Source organism: Egretta garzetta, unplaced genomic scaffold (assembly GCF_000687185.1).
Source record: "Egretta garzetta isolate BGI_Z169 unplaced genomic scaffold, ASM68718v1 scaffold307, whole genome shotgun sequence".
NCBI lineage: Eukaryota > Metazoa > Chordata > Aves > Pelecaniformes > Ardeidae > Egretta > Egretta garzetta.
This window is the reverse complement of record NW_009260294.1, coordinates 137,216-150,508: the sequence shown is the minus strand read 5'-3', so window position 1 is coordinate 150,508 and position 13,293 is coordinate 137,216. Positions and strand designations below refer to the sequence as shown.

The window sequence follows — 13,293 nt, the reverse complement described above, 5'->3', positions numbered from 1 at the left end:
CCCCCTACCCTTCATCCCCTCCCTTCATCGCTCCCTCTGTCCCCCCGTCCCCTTCATCCCCTCCCTTCATCCCTCCCTCTGTCCCCCCATCCCCTTCATCCCCTCCCTTCATCCCTCCCTCTGTCCCCCCATCCCCTTCATCCCCTCCCGTCATCCCTCCATATCCTCCCCATCCCCACTGCCCCTCCGTTCCCCCCCCTATGTCCTGTCCCCAGCCCGCTGGCTCTGCCACTGCCCGGGTCCCCCACAGGGACAAGCAGCCCTGGGATGAGCAGAGAGCTGGGGGCAGGCTGGGGAGGGGGGGGACCTTGTCTCTGTTCCCACCTTTCCTTGCTGTGCAGGGGCTGTAAATCCCTGGGATCCCAAAGATCAACCCTGAACTATGGGGTTCGGTCAGTCTTTGGGGAGCCTGTCCCAGACCCAGCATCCAGCCCAGGGGGCTTTTCTCTGTGCACCGCGATGCCCATTTGATCTGGTGTCCCCAAAGATGAGGGGCAGAGGGGGTTAACGCCATTCTGGCTAGAGGTAAAGAGCCGTGCTGCGAGGCGATGGGCTTAACTCCCTTCCGGATAGGAGCTGGGGCCAGATAGTAAATAAACCAGGGGCTGAGTAATGCACAGTCCCGCTCCTGAGCCACCGGTTAGCAGCCGAGCAGATGCACGAACACCCCTTTCCCCCAGCCACCACCGCCAGAAACGCTCCCCCTCCTTCAACATGCTCCGGCTGCGGGGACCTTGCCCACGGCCGAGCTTCGTGGAGCCCCTGGGAGCGGAGGGCGTGGCCTCTTGGCCCCCCCCCCATCCATCTCCAGGGCTGTTGACCAGCCGCTTTCATCGACACCACGTCATTTTTCATGCCTCTTGCAAAGCCAGCTCCCCGCCGGCCATGCTCCCCGCAGCGATGGGTTGTTAGGTCCAGATTGGGGTTTGCGTGGTCTGAAATGTGCTCGGGTGGTTGCAAGGGATAAACTGTGCACTGAAGTTGCTCGTCCTCTGCGGTGGGTTGGGGTATGGGGCTTTTAGGGGAGTCCTTAAACCTGGAGCTCAGCAGTCGGGCAGCTGAAACCAGGGGCTGTGCTTTGGTAGCCCGGCTTTGCCATTTCTGCCCGCTTTATCCTTCCCCTGGGGGCTTCATCCAGCTTCTCCACTCCTAATAAAGCAGTGTTTTAATTCCAGCCCTGCTCAGGCAGGGCCAGATCTTGAGAAATGCTAAACCTTGGAGCTCCAGCTGATTTCAGCTGCTCAGCATCACTCGGGGTTTCGCCCCTTGCTTGGTTTTGTTTGCATGCCACCAAGCCAGGCTGGCAGGAGCAGATAGCAGAGGGCCAAGGAGCTGCTGCACTTGAGGACAACCCCCCCCCAAGCTCACAGCAGTCAAAACCAGAGTTTGCAATGGAGTAACCTGGATTTTTAAGCAACAGGCACAGAAAAGACGATGGAAAATGACTCTCCCCGTAATGTGAAGCAGGTCTCTGGTTCCCCAAGAGGACAGAAAAATAGGGTATGGCATCTTCTGCAGCCAGGTGAGCACTCGGTGGTTTTAAAGCAACACCCGAGGGTCTGCCTCCTGCTACAAATAATGTGATAGATTTGGGGGGGGGGGAATACTGATAATGCAACAACCCTCTGGGTAAAGCTGTGCCGTGGCAGCTCTCAGAAGGCTGCTGAGCTGTACACACAACCAAGGGGCTGAACTGCTGGGACCCTGCCCTGGTTTGGCTGGCGTAGCCCTGGGGATGGGTGATGCTGCCTGGCAGGTCCATGACAGCTCCCTCCTCAGTTATCAGTGACTTCCCAGGCTGCTTGGCTCCCGATTTACCATCGTCTCCTCTTTGTCCCCAAGAGAAATATCTTTGCATTACCTCTCAGGGTATTTCTCGACAGGAAAGAAGCCTTTAAAGATCTCATTTTGGATGAACAGGGCAATAATGTATTTAAGTCTTGGGGAGAAAACTTCAGCCAGCACTCATATAGCAGTAAAAAAAACCCCAACAAACCCCACCTGCTGGGTTTCTGTCTTTTGTTCTCGGCAGCAAAAATGCAGGGAGAAGCACAATTCCTGCTAACTCGGGAGACCAAATAGCTGTCTCACTTCTCCCTAAATACCTATTTTTGGAGGGGGGTGGGGGGAAGTGATGGCTTGCTCGTGCTGTTGAGATCTGAGAGCTGACTAGGAGATGCCCAGGGAGCAGAAATGTTGAGTCAGAAGAAACTGTATTTATATAATGATTCCCGTAACCACACTTTAATTACCAAATACTTATTAAAGGTCACAAGCATTGTTTGTATTCCCAGTTATTTTCTTGCATAAGCCATAACAGCTCAAGTGGAAGACAGTCACCATAAGATGCGTTCAAGCGTTGCAAGTTATAATCAATGTCATGCTGTTGTTAGGAAAATGCTATTAATGATTTATTTCTAATCAATCCGAGCCGTTACAGGTCAGCTGCTAACCTAATTTAGGTAACAAGAGCTTCATTCTACCTCCATCCATACTCCATGTAAACCGTGAGGAAATGATGGAATGAGAGCAGAGCCAGCCCTGAAATTTGGGGATTTAATCATTCTGCTGGCTTGATGATTGCAGGAGGTGGGGTATTTGGGGAGCATTAGCAGCAGGACAGTGCTGAGCAACAACACCTGTGAGGGGCTGCAGGTCCTGGAGGACTTGGCAGGATGAGACCTGCAGTGATTACGAGCAGCCCCTTTATATAGGGGTAGGTGCGAGGCCCTGGGCTGGAAGCATGGGTTATCCTTTACATTTTTCCTGCAGAGGAACCAAAATGCTTGGGGAGGAAAAAAAAAAAAAACGGGGAGCATCGCTAACAGAATGAAGTGGTGGTTTTGAGTATGGGAAACTGAGGCAGGAGGCAGCGTAGGGGCTGATCCTGCTGATGTGCAGGAGAAAGGGCTTTGGGGCTGAGCACCTTGCAGCGCAGGCTATGCTGGCAGAGATGCTCTCGCAAGGCTCGGGGGGTGTTTGCCAACACCTAAAGCAGCAGGTGGATACAAAACCAGTCCATGGCGTCCCCAGCCAGTTGGCAGCAGAATGGGATTCCTGTGGTGGGATTTCTCCAGTCTCTTGGGTGCAGCAAGAAGCGTTTCCAAGCTTTCCTCTGCGAATGCAGTGGCTGCCATCCCCTTTTCTTTCCCCCTTGCTCTTGCAAGCAAGGAATCTGCAATCCCCGACTCCAAGAACTGGTAATGACCGAGGACCACGTCAAAATCAGATTGGTCTGATTAAGCTGGGATTCCTCGCCTGACTTCTGTGGTTTTTCTGGGCAGATTTGTGAGGTTTTAGGAGTGCTGTTGCAATCCCTTCCCTCTAAAACCAGGTGGGTGCTGGAGTGTGCAGCATGGGGCAGTGCTGGGGTCCCACTGCTGGCTCTCCCACACCAGGATCGACCGTCAAAGTGACCTTGGAGGTAAAGCCAAAGCCACCCTGGAGCCTCAGGTCCCGTCGTGTCCGGCTCCCAGGCTCGCTTTAGGATGTTTTGCAGCTTGAGCGGGTGAGTTTGCTTAATCCCTTGACAAAAGGAGCTGGCCCCTCCTGAGCCCATCCCAAAGGCAACCAGGGTGGGATTAAAAAGGATCTTTGCAAAGCAGAGGGGGACCTGCGCTGATGCTGCCATTCGCTAGCCCTGCTGGTGCTTTTCCTCTGGGATTTTTCCCCTGGGGTGCAACCCCAAGCCTGCATCTGCTTTGGTGCAAGGGGTCAGAGGACCGGGCAGGCTCCCTAAATATTCCCCTGGCCGATGCACTCGCTTCCTCGCGTCACCCCATAATGTTAACCAGCTGCAGCGTTTCAGCCCCGCCGCCGGCGCGGTGACCGCCAATTATCAAGGGCTTCGGTATGAAAGGTGCAGCGTGGAGGGAGCCAGCTCCCACCGCAGCAGCCCGGGAGCAATTGCGAACTGCAGCGCTCCTGCCCCGGGGTGCGCTCGGGATGGGGTTTTTGCTTCGTGTTCATCCGTGCCTGCGTGGAGGTGGCGGCAGTCCTGCACGTGCCTCAGTTTCCCCTGCCCTGAAAAGGGGTAACTGCTTCTTTTGGGGGTCAGCCCCAAATATCCAGCAAGGAGGGAAGGAGAAGGCGGGGGTGGAAGTCGTGTGGCAAACAGAAAAGGGATGGGACAGAGAGCTGAGAAGGCAGGAGGGCAGCTGGGCACACTGGCAGGCTGGCATGGTGTCCCCCAGGGCTCCGGCTTGCCCCCCATTTCCCTTGGCTGCCACCCACATTTTTGCAGGGGAATGCTTGGCCTGGGCTTCAAACCGCAGGAGGAGGCTGGCAGAGCGGCTGCTGGCTGCTGTGGGTATCCGATCCGGGGGGCCAGCATGCAGACATCGCTTCAGCTGAGAGACAAGCTGGGATATGTTTTTACCAGTTGTTTTTTGGGTTTTTTTGTTGTTGTTGTTGTTTTTTTAAAGCTGGGAGCCCTTGCATCTGACCCCATGTTTTCTTCCTTCCATCTGTCTGCACTCCAGAAATCTCAGCGTTTCTTCCCCCCCCGCTACAGAAATGCTGGCTTCTAGGGAGAAAGGAGGGGGGAAAAAAGCCCAAATGCCCAAACCAAACAACCTTATGAACAAAAAGCCAACCTACAGCCCCAGGTCGGGTTGAGCGTTCATCTCCATGAGCTGGGGAGGGTGTTGGAAGGGGATAACTCATGCCGGGGTGTTGCACAGCATTCCCTGCCATCCTTCTGCACTGGGTGGGTCCGGCAATATTAGATCATTATGTGCATACCACAATAATAGTTAGTGTCTGTGTAAGAGTGGTTTCTCCCCCCAAAAATAATAATAACTTAACAAAAAAAACCAAAACAGTTTGGGGATCTCTGCAGGCTTCAGCTTCCAAGTGGTTCCCACGAAGGAGAGTGCCAGCAGAGATTTTGCAAGGGCCTGAATCAGAAAGTGAAATCCTTCAATGTTATCTGGTTAAAACCAACCACTGTGGTTCCCCGTGCTCTGATTTATATTCACTGTTCCCACTGCTAGCCCCCTGCACGTGCTGGTTGCCGCTGGCAATCTTGCATCCTGCAATGCTGGTGGTGCCTGTGCGTGCTTGGCTGAGGGCTCTCCCAGCAGCAGGGATGCTGTGGCATATCAGAGCTGCTGTGATGCAGGTGTGTTGGACAAAAGGCATCCCCCCTCATTTTCAGGGAGGGAAATGGGTGGAATTTGGTGGTCTTGAGACCATAGGGAGCCAAGAATTGCAGCCAGGGGGGAGAAGAAAAAAAAAAAAAAAAAAAAGAGGTAGGAGGTTTTGGGGGGCATCACCGGGCAGCAGAAACCCCTGCGCTGCCTCTGCTTAGCTGAGATGCTTGTGCCTGGCTGTAAAAGCCCTGCCGGGGGCAGAGGAGGGATGCTCCTCATTCCTCTCGGGCTTGAGTTGGTGTCCTCTCCTCCCAGAGCAGGTAAGGGGCTGATTTTCCAGCTGTATTTACCAGCTGGACAGAAATCCTGCCAGGATCTCCCAGGACGCTGGCTGGAAGTGGCAGAGAAGCGCCCTGGGCGCGCTGTGCTGCGGTGCCTTGCAAGGAGGCAGAACCCAGACTGTTTGCGCCTCTGGGCTCCCCAAACCTGACCCTGTGGCTGCCCTGCATCTGATCCCAGTACCCACATTCTCAGCCTCCATGCCGGGAAGAAAACCCCGGAGAAGGTGGCGTTCCCTCCTGGGTGGCTCGTCAAGCCAGAGCCTGCTTGCAAAGGCAGGGGGAGGATGGGACGAGTGGGATTCAACTCGTCCGCAGCCGGTTGTTGGCCGAAAGCGCTCAGTCAGCCTCTCCGGAACTCTGGGGATCCCATAATTTGCTTTTGGCCCCAACTCCAAACCCTTGGCCAAGCCAAGGCGGTGCAGGTGGATGGCTGCTCTCCCCGGAGCAGTCAGGGTCCATCCGAAACCCAACCAACTCCCGCACGGTCCAAGGATGGGTATAAATAGACACCAGATGGTGGAACAAGTGAATTTGACCTTTTAATCTCCACTAAATAGCTGTTTGTTCGGTTCGCTTTCCATCCTCGCTTTCCAGATGAAAGGAAGGCGGACGGATGTTTTCCTGAGTCCTTCCATTCCTACTGCTGAAGGAGTTTCTTGGCTGGATGCAACCCTGAGGATGTGAGGGTTGGTGTCCCGGGGGATTTGCAGTAGGGATTGAGAGCTCCCAGGTAACAACTACCAGGATGGAGAGAAACCTGTAATGGCTTAGAAAAGGATGGGGCAGGATTTGCTCCCGTGGAAACGAGGGATGATCCCATGATGCGCAGCTCCAGCGCAGAGCATCCTTCTAGGCCTTTGCACATGCAATTTTAGGAAGGCTTTGTGACATTTTTAGGACGGTTCCAAATGGACTTTCCCTGTGGTGTCAAGAGTCCCTGGAGGAACCGCTCATGGGGATCTCACCTGGGTTTCTTGCCTCGGTGGTGACTTCTCCGTGACATTTGCTGCATGCAAAAAGGCTGGGATATGAGTCATGTCGCGGAGATCCGGCCAGTGTAAATAAACCAGTCTATTCAGCGCTCCCATCATCCTTGCCGGGGCCTGCCCTTGGATAATGAGCCGGGGAGGACTCGGGATACGTCTTGCTGAAGCGAGACATCTGTTTACACGGAGCTGCCAGCGATGGGATAAAATGTGGCAGAATAATTTAAAATAGCCCCAACTGCCCTGGGCCAAGCAGCTCTCGGCACAGCAAATACGGCGGTGTTGTTAGGGGAGGGCCGTATCTCCCTAAACATCGCCTTCGTTTGCTAAGAAAATGGTATTTTGTGCATATCGCTGTCCTGGCAGCATCGCGATGGATGAGCGTGCCGAGCCAGCTCCACTTGGGAAACGTGGGTTTGGGGTGAAACTCGGCCGTCGGAGAGGGCTTCCACTGAGCCCTTCCAGTGTAATTAGATAGTGGCGCTGAGGCGAGACCGTGGGGTGTAATTCGTCTGGGGAGGAGAGAAGCCACTTTCTCTTTCCCAATACTATATTGTGTAATAGCTGCATTTTTTTCCCCTGACTCCAGGGCTGTGAACGGATGCCAAGCAGAGGAGGAATTTCGATGCTCCGATAAGATGTTTACATCAGCCTAAACATCCCTGGCGCGTTTGACATATGAAGTAATCTCTGGTCATCCCAGCCGCCTGAGCAGGGGATGCTGCTGGGCAAAGACTCGGCTGTCAAAGTGCTTTGGCCCCGGTTTATTGCCGAGGACCTTGAGTCCAAACCCTGCTGACCAGCGCGGGCAGGAACCGTGCAAAGGTGGTTTTGCACCCATGGAAAGTTGTGCACGAGGCGGTTCCTGCCTTGGGGCGGTGAGGGCAGGGTCAATGCTTTGGGAATATGCAAGAGCACTCGCTGGGACACATGAGGTTTTCCCGAAGGGTTTCTGGGTTGCTAAAGGGCTTCTGGCAGGTGGAGAAGAGGATGCAGGGGTGGGCTTGTCCTGCCCGTCCTTCCCTCTGGCACGAGGTGTAAAGCATCACGTACAGAAGAGGCAGCGCTTAGTCCATCAACCCAGGCGGATGCCTGAGTCGGTCTGGATGTGGTTGCTTTCATAAGTGAGGTTGATTTCTCCTACCCTAACCAAAAAACAGAGCCCAGGTTTTCACCCAGGCTTTGCCTGCCCCTCTCTCCCGCCGCAGAACCACGTCCTGACCCTGATGTCCATGGCAGCTCGCATCTACAAGCACCCCAGCCTGAAGAACTCCATCAACCTGGTGGTGGTGAAGGTGCTGGTGGTGGATGAGGCAGCGGCAGGGCCGGAGGTCTCGGACAACGGCGGGCTCACCCTGCGCAACTTCTGCAGCTGGCAGCAAAGGTTCAACCCCCTGAGCGACCGGCACCCGGAGCACTACGACACTGCCATCCTGCTGACGAGACAGGTCTGAAGGGTCCCTTGGGGATGCTCAGAGGCAGGGAGAGGAAAGGGGTTGAGGTGTCCCTGGAGGGAGAGGAGGGATCCCCCCACCGTGCAAAGTATGGAGCTTGCAGTGAAGCAATGGAGCGGGGGTTGCATCGGGCATGCAGAGCCCCCGTGGGTTGCCCAGCTCTGCTTATTGGAGGTGTTGGGGCTACCAACTGTGGGACCCCTTCACCTTGCCTTACCCCCCTGGCACTGCTCGCAAACAGGACTTCTGCGGACACCAAAGCTGCGACACGCTGGGAGTGGCGGATATCGGCACCATGTGCGACCGCAACAAAAGCTGCTCGGTGATTGAGGACGAGGGCCTGCAGGCAGCCTACACTCTGGCTCACGAACTGGGTAATGCATCCCTTCCCCTGGGGGGTTCTGCTTTTCCAGCCTGACACAGCCAGCCCTGCTGCTGGGAGGGGAGGGAGCACAGCTGGGCGCCCATATCTCCCGGCTGGGTACCACCCAGCCAAGTCTTGGGCAGCACCGGGGAGCTTCTGGCACCAGCAGAAGCTGGTTTGCACCAGCAAATGTGCTTAGATGTCCTTGAGCTGGTGTAAAATGGTGTGTTTGCCCGATGTGATGAGCTAAGGCGTGGGACCAAGCACTTCTCCCCCTTGGATTGCTATTCCTAGAGACATGCTGGCTAATTTGGGCTGCTTTGCACTGCGTACAGCGGGGCTGTACCTTTGAGATAGAGCAGGCACGTGCTGTCTTGTTTAATCACTTCTGATTTATTGAAGCAAATAGTTCTTGCAGCAGTAGGAGCTGCTTGATAGCTTATAGATGCTCCCAGCTGCCCACGCATCATCTGCAGCAGAGCAGGGGCTGGGAAGCTGCGGCTCACCGATGCTCTCCGCTCCCCAGGCCACGTGCTCAGCATGCCCCACGATGACTCCAAGACCTGCGAGCGGCTCTTTGGGCCCCTGGGCAAGCACCATATGATGGCTCCTCTTTTCATCCACTTGAACAAGACCCAGCCGTGGTCCCCTTGCAGCGCTATGTACCTCACCGAGTTCCTGGACGGAGGGCACGGTAAGGAGCCTCATCATTCAAGAAAGCCTTTTCTTTAATTGCTCAGGCTCTTTGCAACACCCGGAGGGGTGTGAGGGATGAAGGGGGTTCAAATCAGAGCACAGGCAGAGGTTTGGGGTGCCCTGCTTTGTGCAACCCATGGCATCAAGCCTCGATGCATCTCTGCCGTGCCCAGGCGACTGCTTGCTCGATGCCCCGGCCGACCCTCTCTCCCTGCCCGCCGAGCTGCCCGGCCGAGGGGCCCTGTACAGCCTGGACCAGCAATGCCAGCAGATCTTCGGCAAGGACTTCCAGCACTGCCCCAACACCACGGAGGAGGACATCTGCGCCCAGCTCTGGTGCAGGACCAGCAGCGGGGAGCCCCTGTGCCACACCAAGAACGGCAGCTTGCCGTGGGCCGACGGCACCCCCTGCAAAGCCAGTGGGCTGTGCTGGGATGGCCGCTGCGTGCCGCAGGACGCCCTGAAGCCCCAGGTAACGGCAGGGATTGGGGACTGATGGGCTTGACTCTTTGGGATTCCCAAATGTTTGGCCCCAGTCCTGCTATCTCCTGGACTAGCTTTGGGTTTGCCTGATTTGTTTTCTGGCTCTCTCTCCTTCAACAGCACTTTTTGTTAATCTTTATTAGAATCATAGAATGGTTTGGGTTGGAAAAGCCCTTTAAGATCCCCAAGCCCAACTGTTCCCCTAACCCTGCCATCCCACCCCCAAACCCTGGCCCTAAGCACCTCGTCTGCCCGGCTTTTAAATGGGGTCCTCGCCCCCTTCCCGGGGCAGCCCCTTCCAGTGCCTGACAGCCCTTTCTATGAAGAAATTTTTCCTGATGTCCTGGCAATTAGCAGCAAGCCCAGCTCGTAGATGAGTGCTGCCGTGCCTTACGCCAAGGCTCAGGCTGGTCTGAACCGGAGCAAGCAGCCGCAGTTCTGCAATTAAATTGGTGATTTCCGACTCAGTCAGCAAAGTACTTAAACCCAAGCTTAACTTTAAGCACAGGAACAGACTGGTAGAAGTCAGGAATAACTTCATGTGAAGTATGTGCGTTGCTGGATCAGGGCCCTGGCTGGTGATACTGGGAGATACTGGGAGGTGATTTTAACATGGCTCCAGACCTTTGCTCGCCCTGGGAGCGAGCAGCTGGGGGTGGATGAGCTTGGGGATGGTTCTAGCAGCTTCTTGTGGCCTCTTGCAGCCGGTGGTGGATGGCGGCTGGGGCCCGTGGAGCCCTTGGGGCCCCTGCTCCCGGACCTGCGGCGGCGGCGTGCAGTTCTCCTACCGACACTGCGACAGCCCCAAGCCCCAGCACGGCGGCAGGTACTGCGAGGGCCAGCGTGCCAAGTACCAGTCCTGCCACACTGAGGAGTGCCCACCGGATGGTAAGCCCAGCTTTGCAAAGCCACCCACCCACACAGCGAAAGGATGCAATTCCCAAATGCACTCAGACCTCCTGCCCATGGGTCGCCAGGACCCGTCTCCAGGGATTGCTCCATTCTCCCTTGAATATTCATATTTGGGGTGTGGGGGGACGAGGCAATAGCCTTCTGCTGGGGTTGTGATCCCCTCTGGCTGGGTGGGAGGTGTGTGGCATCCCTCCTCTCCTTGCATGCTCCCGCTATCCCCGGCTCGCTCCTGCATCTCCGCAACGGCCGAGGAAGACGGCGGTTTTTGCCACCTTCCCGCAGCTTTCGGGCCACATTTCACCTTTCCTTTCAGGCAAAAGCTTTCGGGAGCAGCAGTGCGAGAAGTACAACAGCTACAACTTTACGGATCTGGACGGGAATCGCCTGGAGTGGGTTCCCAAGTATGCAGGAGTGTCACCCCGAGACCGATGCAAGCTCTTTTGCCGAGCCAGGGGGAGGAGCGAATTTAAAGTCTTCGAGGCCAAAGTAAGATACCTGGTGATGACCATCACCCCTCTTTACCCCATTTCAGACCAAATGCCCTAATTGCTCCTCTGCATCCCCCCTTTCCTAGGTGATCGATGGGACACTGTGCGGGCCGGAGACCCTCTCCATCTGCGTCCATGGCCAGTGCATCAAGGCTGGCTGCGATCACGTAGTCGGGTCCTCCAAGAAGCTGGACAAGTGCGGGGTGTGTGGCGGCAATGGCTCAACTTGCAGGAAAATAACTGGCTCGCTCAACCGATCCAAGTAAGGCAGCTGGGGAGAAGGGGCTGGCAGAGATGGGCTGGGGGGAGAAAAACCAACTTCCCCTCTCATTCTCCTTTCTTCTTTTTTTATTGCAAAAGGGCTAGGCTAGAACTCCTCCTAGATCACAAAATCACAGAATGGCAAGGGTTGGAAGGGACCTCAGGAGATCACCCAGTGCCACCCCCCTGCTCAAGCAGGTTCTCCTAGAGCATGTTACACAGGGCTTCGTCCAGGCAGGCTTTGAATATCTCCAGAGGAGACTCCACAGCCCCCCTGGGCAGCCTGTGCCAGGGCTCGGGCACCCTCAAAGTAAAGAAGTTTTTCCTCATATTCAGCTGAAACCTCTTATGTTTCAGTTTGTACCCATTGCCCCTCGTCCTGGCACTGGGCACTACTGAGAAGAGTCTGGCTCCATCATCGTGACATCCACCCTTGAGATATTTGTATGTGTTGATGAGGTCCCCTCTCATGTAAAGCCAGTTTGCTTTCCACACCCGAAGCATCGCACCTAGCTGCTGACCTGGTTTACAGCAGCCGGGCTCAAGGAGTGCTTGGCTTCCCCTCTGGGCCATGAACCAGGGTTTGCAGCCTGGTGCAACGGCCTGGTCTCCTCCACGAAGTCCGGAGCTTACGCTAAGTTTATTTCAGGGCAGCATTATGCAAGCCAAGCAGAGTTTATTTCCTAAAATAATAGCTGGTGCTGACACCGGCGACAGGCTCAGTAGGCCACTGCAAATAAATGTGCTGCCTCGAGGAGTTTGTAATATGCACCTCGCCCCAATGCAGCGAGCTGGACGCGTGTTCCGAAGGGCTGATGCGGGATGTAAATAGTTCCGTAACTTTTCCCTGGGCTTGGGGATGAATTTCAGTCCTGGGACATGAGCATCAAGGCAACCGCTTCCCTCACCCAAGATCTCCTTTGCTTTGCCAAAGAGCTGAATTTAAGGCTTTTGTTGAAAAGATCACAATGAAAGCCCAACGTGTCCAATTCCATGCGGCGAGGTGATTCACGCAGCCAAATTAAATTTCTTAAATGGTTTCATTCCAGGGAGCCAGCTGAAATGGGGCTTCCACTCTCCTATGAATTGTTTGTGGTTGACTAAAGAGAGATTAGTGTGGTAGCTACAGCCAAGAAGACAGCCCATTAAGATCAGGGTAAGGGAGGCCAGGGTGACTGAGAGCAGAGTTTGACCCAAAGGCTTTGATCCAAAATACTCTAAACCTAATTACCAACCACAGCATCAACCATGGGCATGCATGGAAAATGATCCCACCGTCCCCACAGCATCAGTCACGCCAGGGTGACATTTTATTATAGTAGCAAGTAATTTACCATAGCACTGGGTACCGAGAGCTCGAATAGCGAATCCTTCCCCGTGCTGTGCCGGGAGCTGTGGTGCTCCCGGGATGGGCTTGGGCTGGCTTTGCAGGGAAATCCTTCCCCAGCGTGGGAATGTGCTCTGCGCCCTCCCTTCTGCATCACGGTGGTGGCTGGAAAACCCTTCCAAAGATGAGCCCAGGGAGCAGAGATGTCCACCCATGGATAGGGAAGGGTTTGCTGCTGTAGTACTTGCAGTCTGCCGGGAAAGGCTTTTTGAGTTAATATCAAGTCATCCACAACTGGAGAGGTCTGTTAGGTTGACTGGTTAACTGCCCATCTGGTTTTGGCAGCAACGTCTGGCCAATGCACATATCCTCTGTGTGCAGAATGCCAGCAGCATCCCAAATCCCTCCTATTCTGCTGTTCTATATCGATATCTATCTATAGGTGATGCTTCAGCATCACTGGGCAGAGCCAGGCTTCTAGTCCCAAACACTTCACCCGTTTCAAAAGAGAGGAGGTAAAGGGAATTTCCCACCAAGGCTGGTAACCGTGGGGCTGTTTGCTTGATTGCGTCACTCATTTTTTCAGCAAAATCTTCCAGCCGAGCACACATCTGGCCTGACTGCAATATTTCCAGCTCTTGAGCGCTCTGGGTTACAAAGAGATGGATTCAGACCCATGATCCCACTCGCAAAGTGCTATCCCCTGCAAGGGCCTCCTCTTAACAAGTCCAGGAAAATACCCGTGTCCCTTTTCCCTGTGCAGGTACGGCTACAACGACATCGTCACCATCCCCGCTGGAGCAACCAACATCGACATCAAACAGCGCAGCCACCGTGGGGTCCGTCACGACGGGAATTACCTGGCCCTGAGGACCCTCGAGGGCACGG

At 55.1% G+C, this 13,293-nt stretch overlaps 1 protein-coding gene across 1 annotated transcript in view; it reads left to right on the top strand.

Annotated features, from left to right (window-relative positions):
• ADAMTS8 (ADAM metallopeptidase with thrombospondin type 1 motif 8) overlaps positions 1-13,293 on the top strand; it is a 22,540-nt gene that overhangs the window by 8,651 nt on the left and 596 nt on the right. Inside the window, exons 4-11 of the mRNA XM_035897976.1 lie at positions 7,629-7,868; positions 8,116-8,248; positions 8,765-8,932; positions 9,108-9,406; positions 10,122-10,305; positions 10,643-10,815; positions 10,904-11,079; positions 13,169-13,293. The exon at positions 13,169-13,293 is cut by the window's right edge and continues 596 nt beyond it. Coding sequence (XP_035753869.1) covers positions 7,629-7,868; positions 8,116-8,248; positions 8,765-8,932; positions 9,108-9,406; positions 10,122-10,305; positions 10,643-10,815; positions 10,904-11,079; positions 13,169-13,293 — 1,498 coding nt within the window. The remainder of the gene's footprint in view (positions 1-7,628; positions 7,869-8,115; positions 8,249-8,764; positions 8,933-9,107; positions 9,407-10,121; positions 10,306-10,642; positions 10,816-10,903; positions 11,080-13,168) is intronic.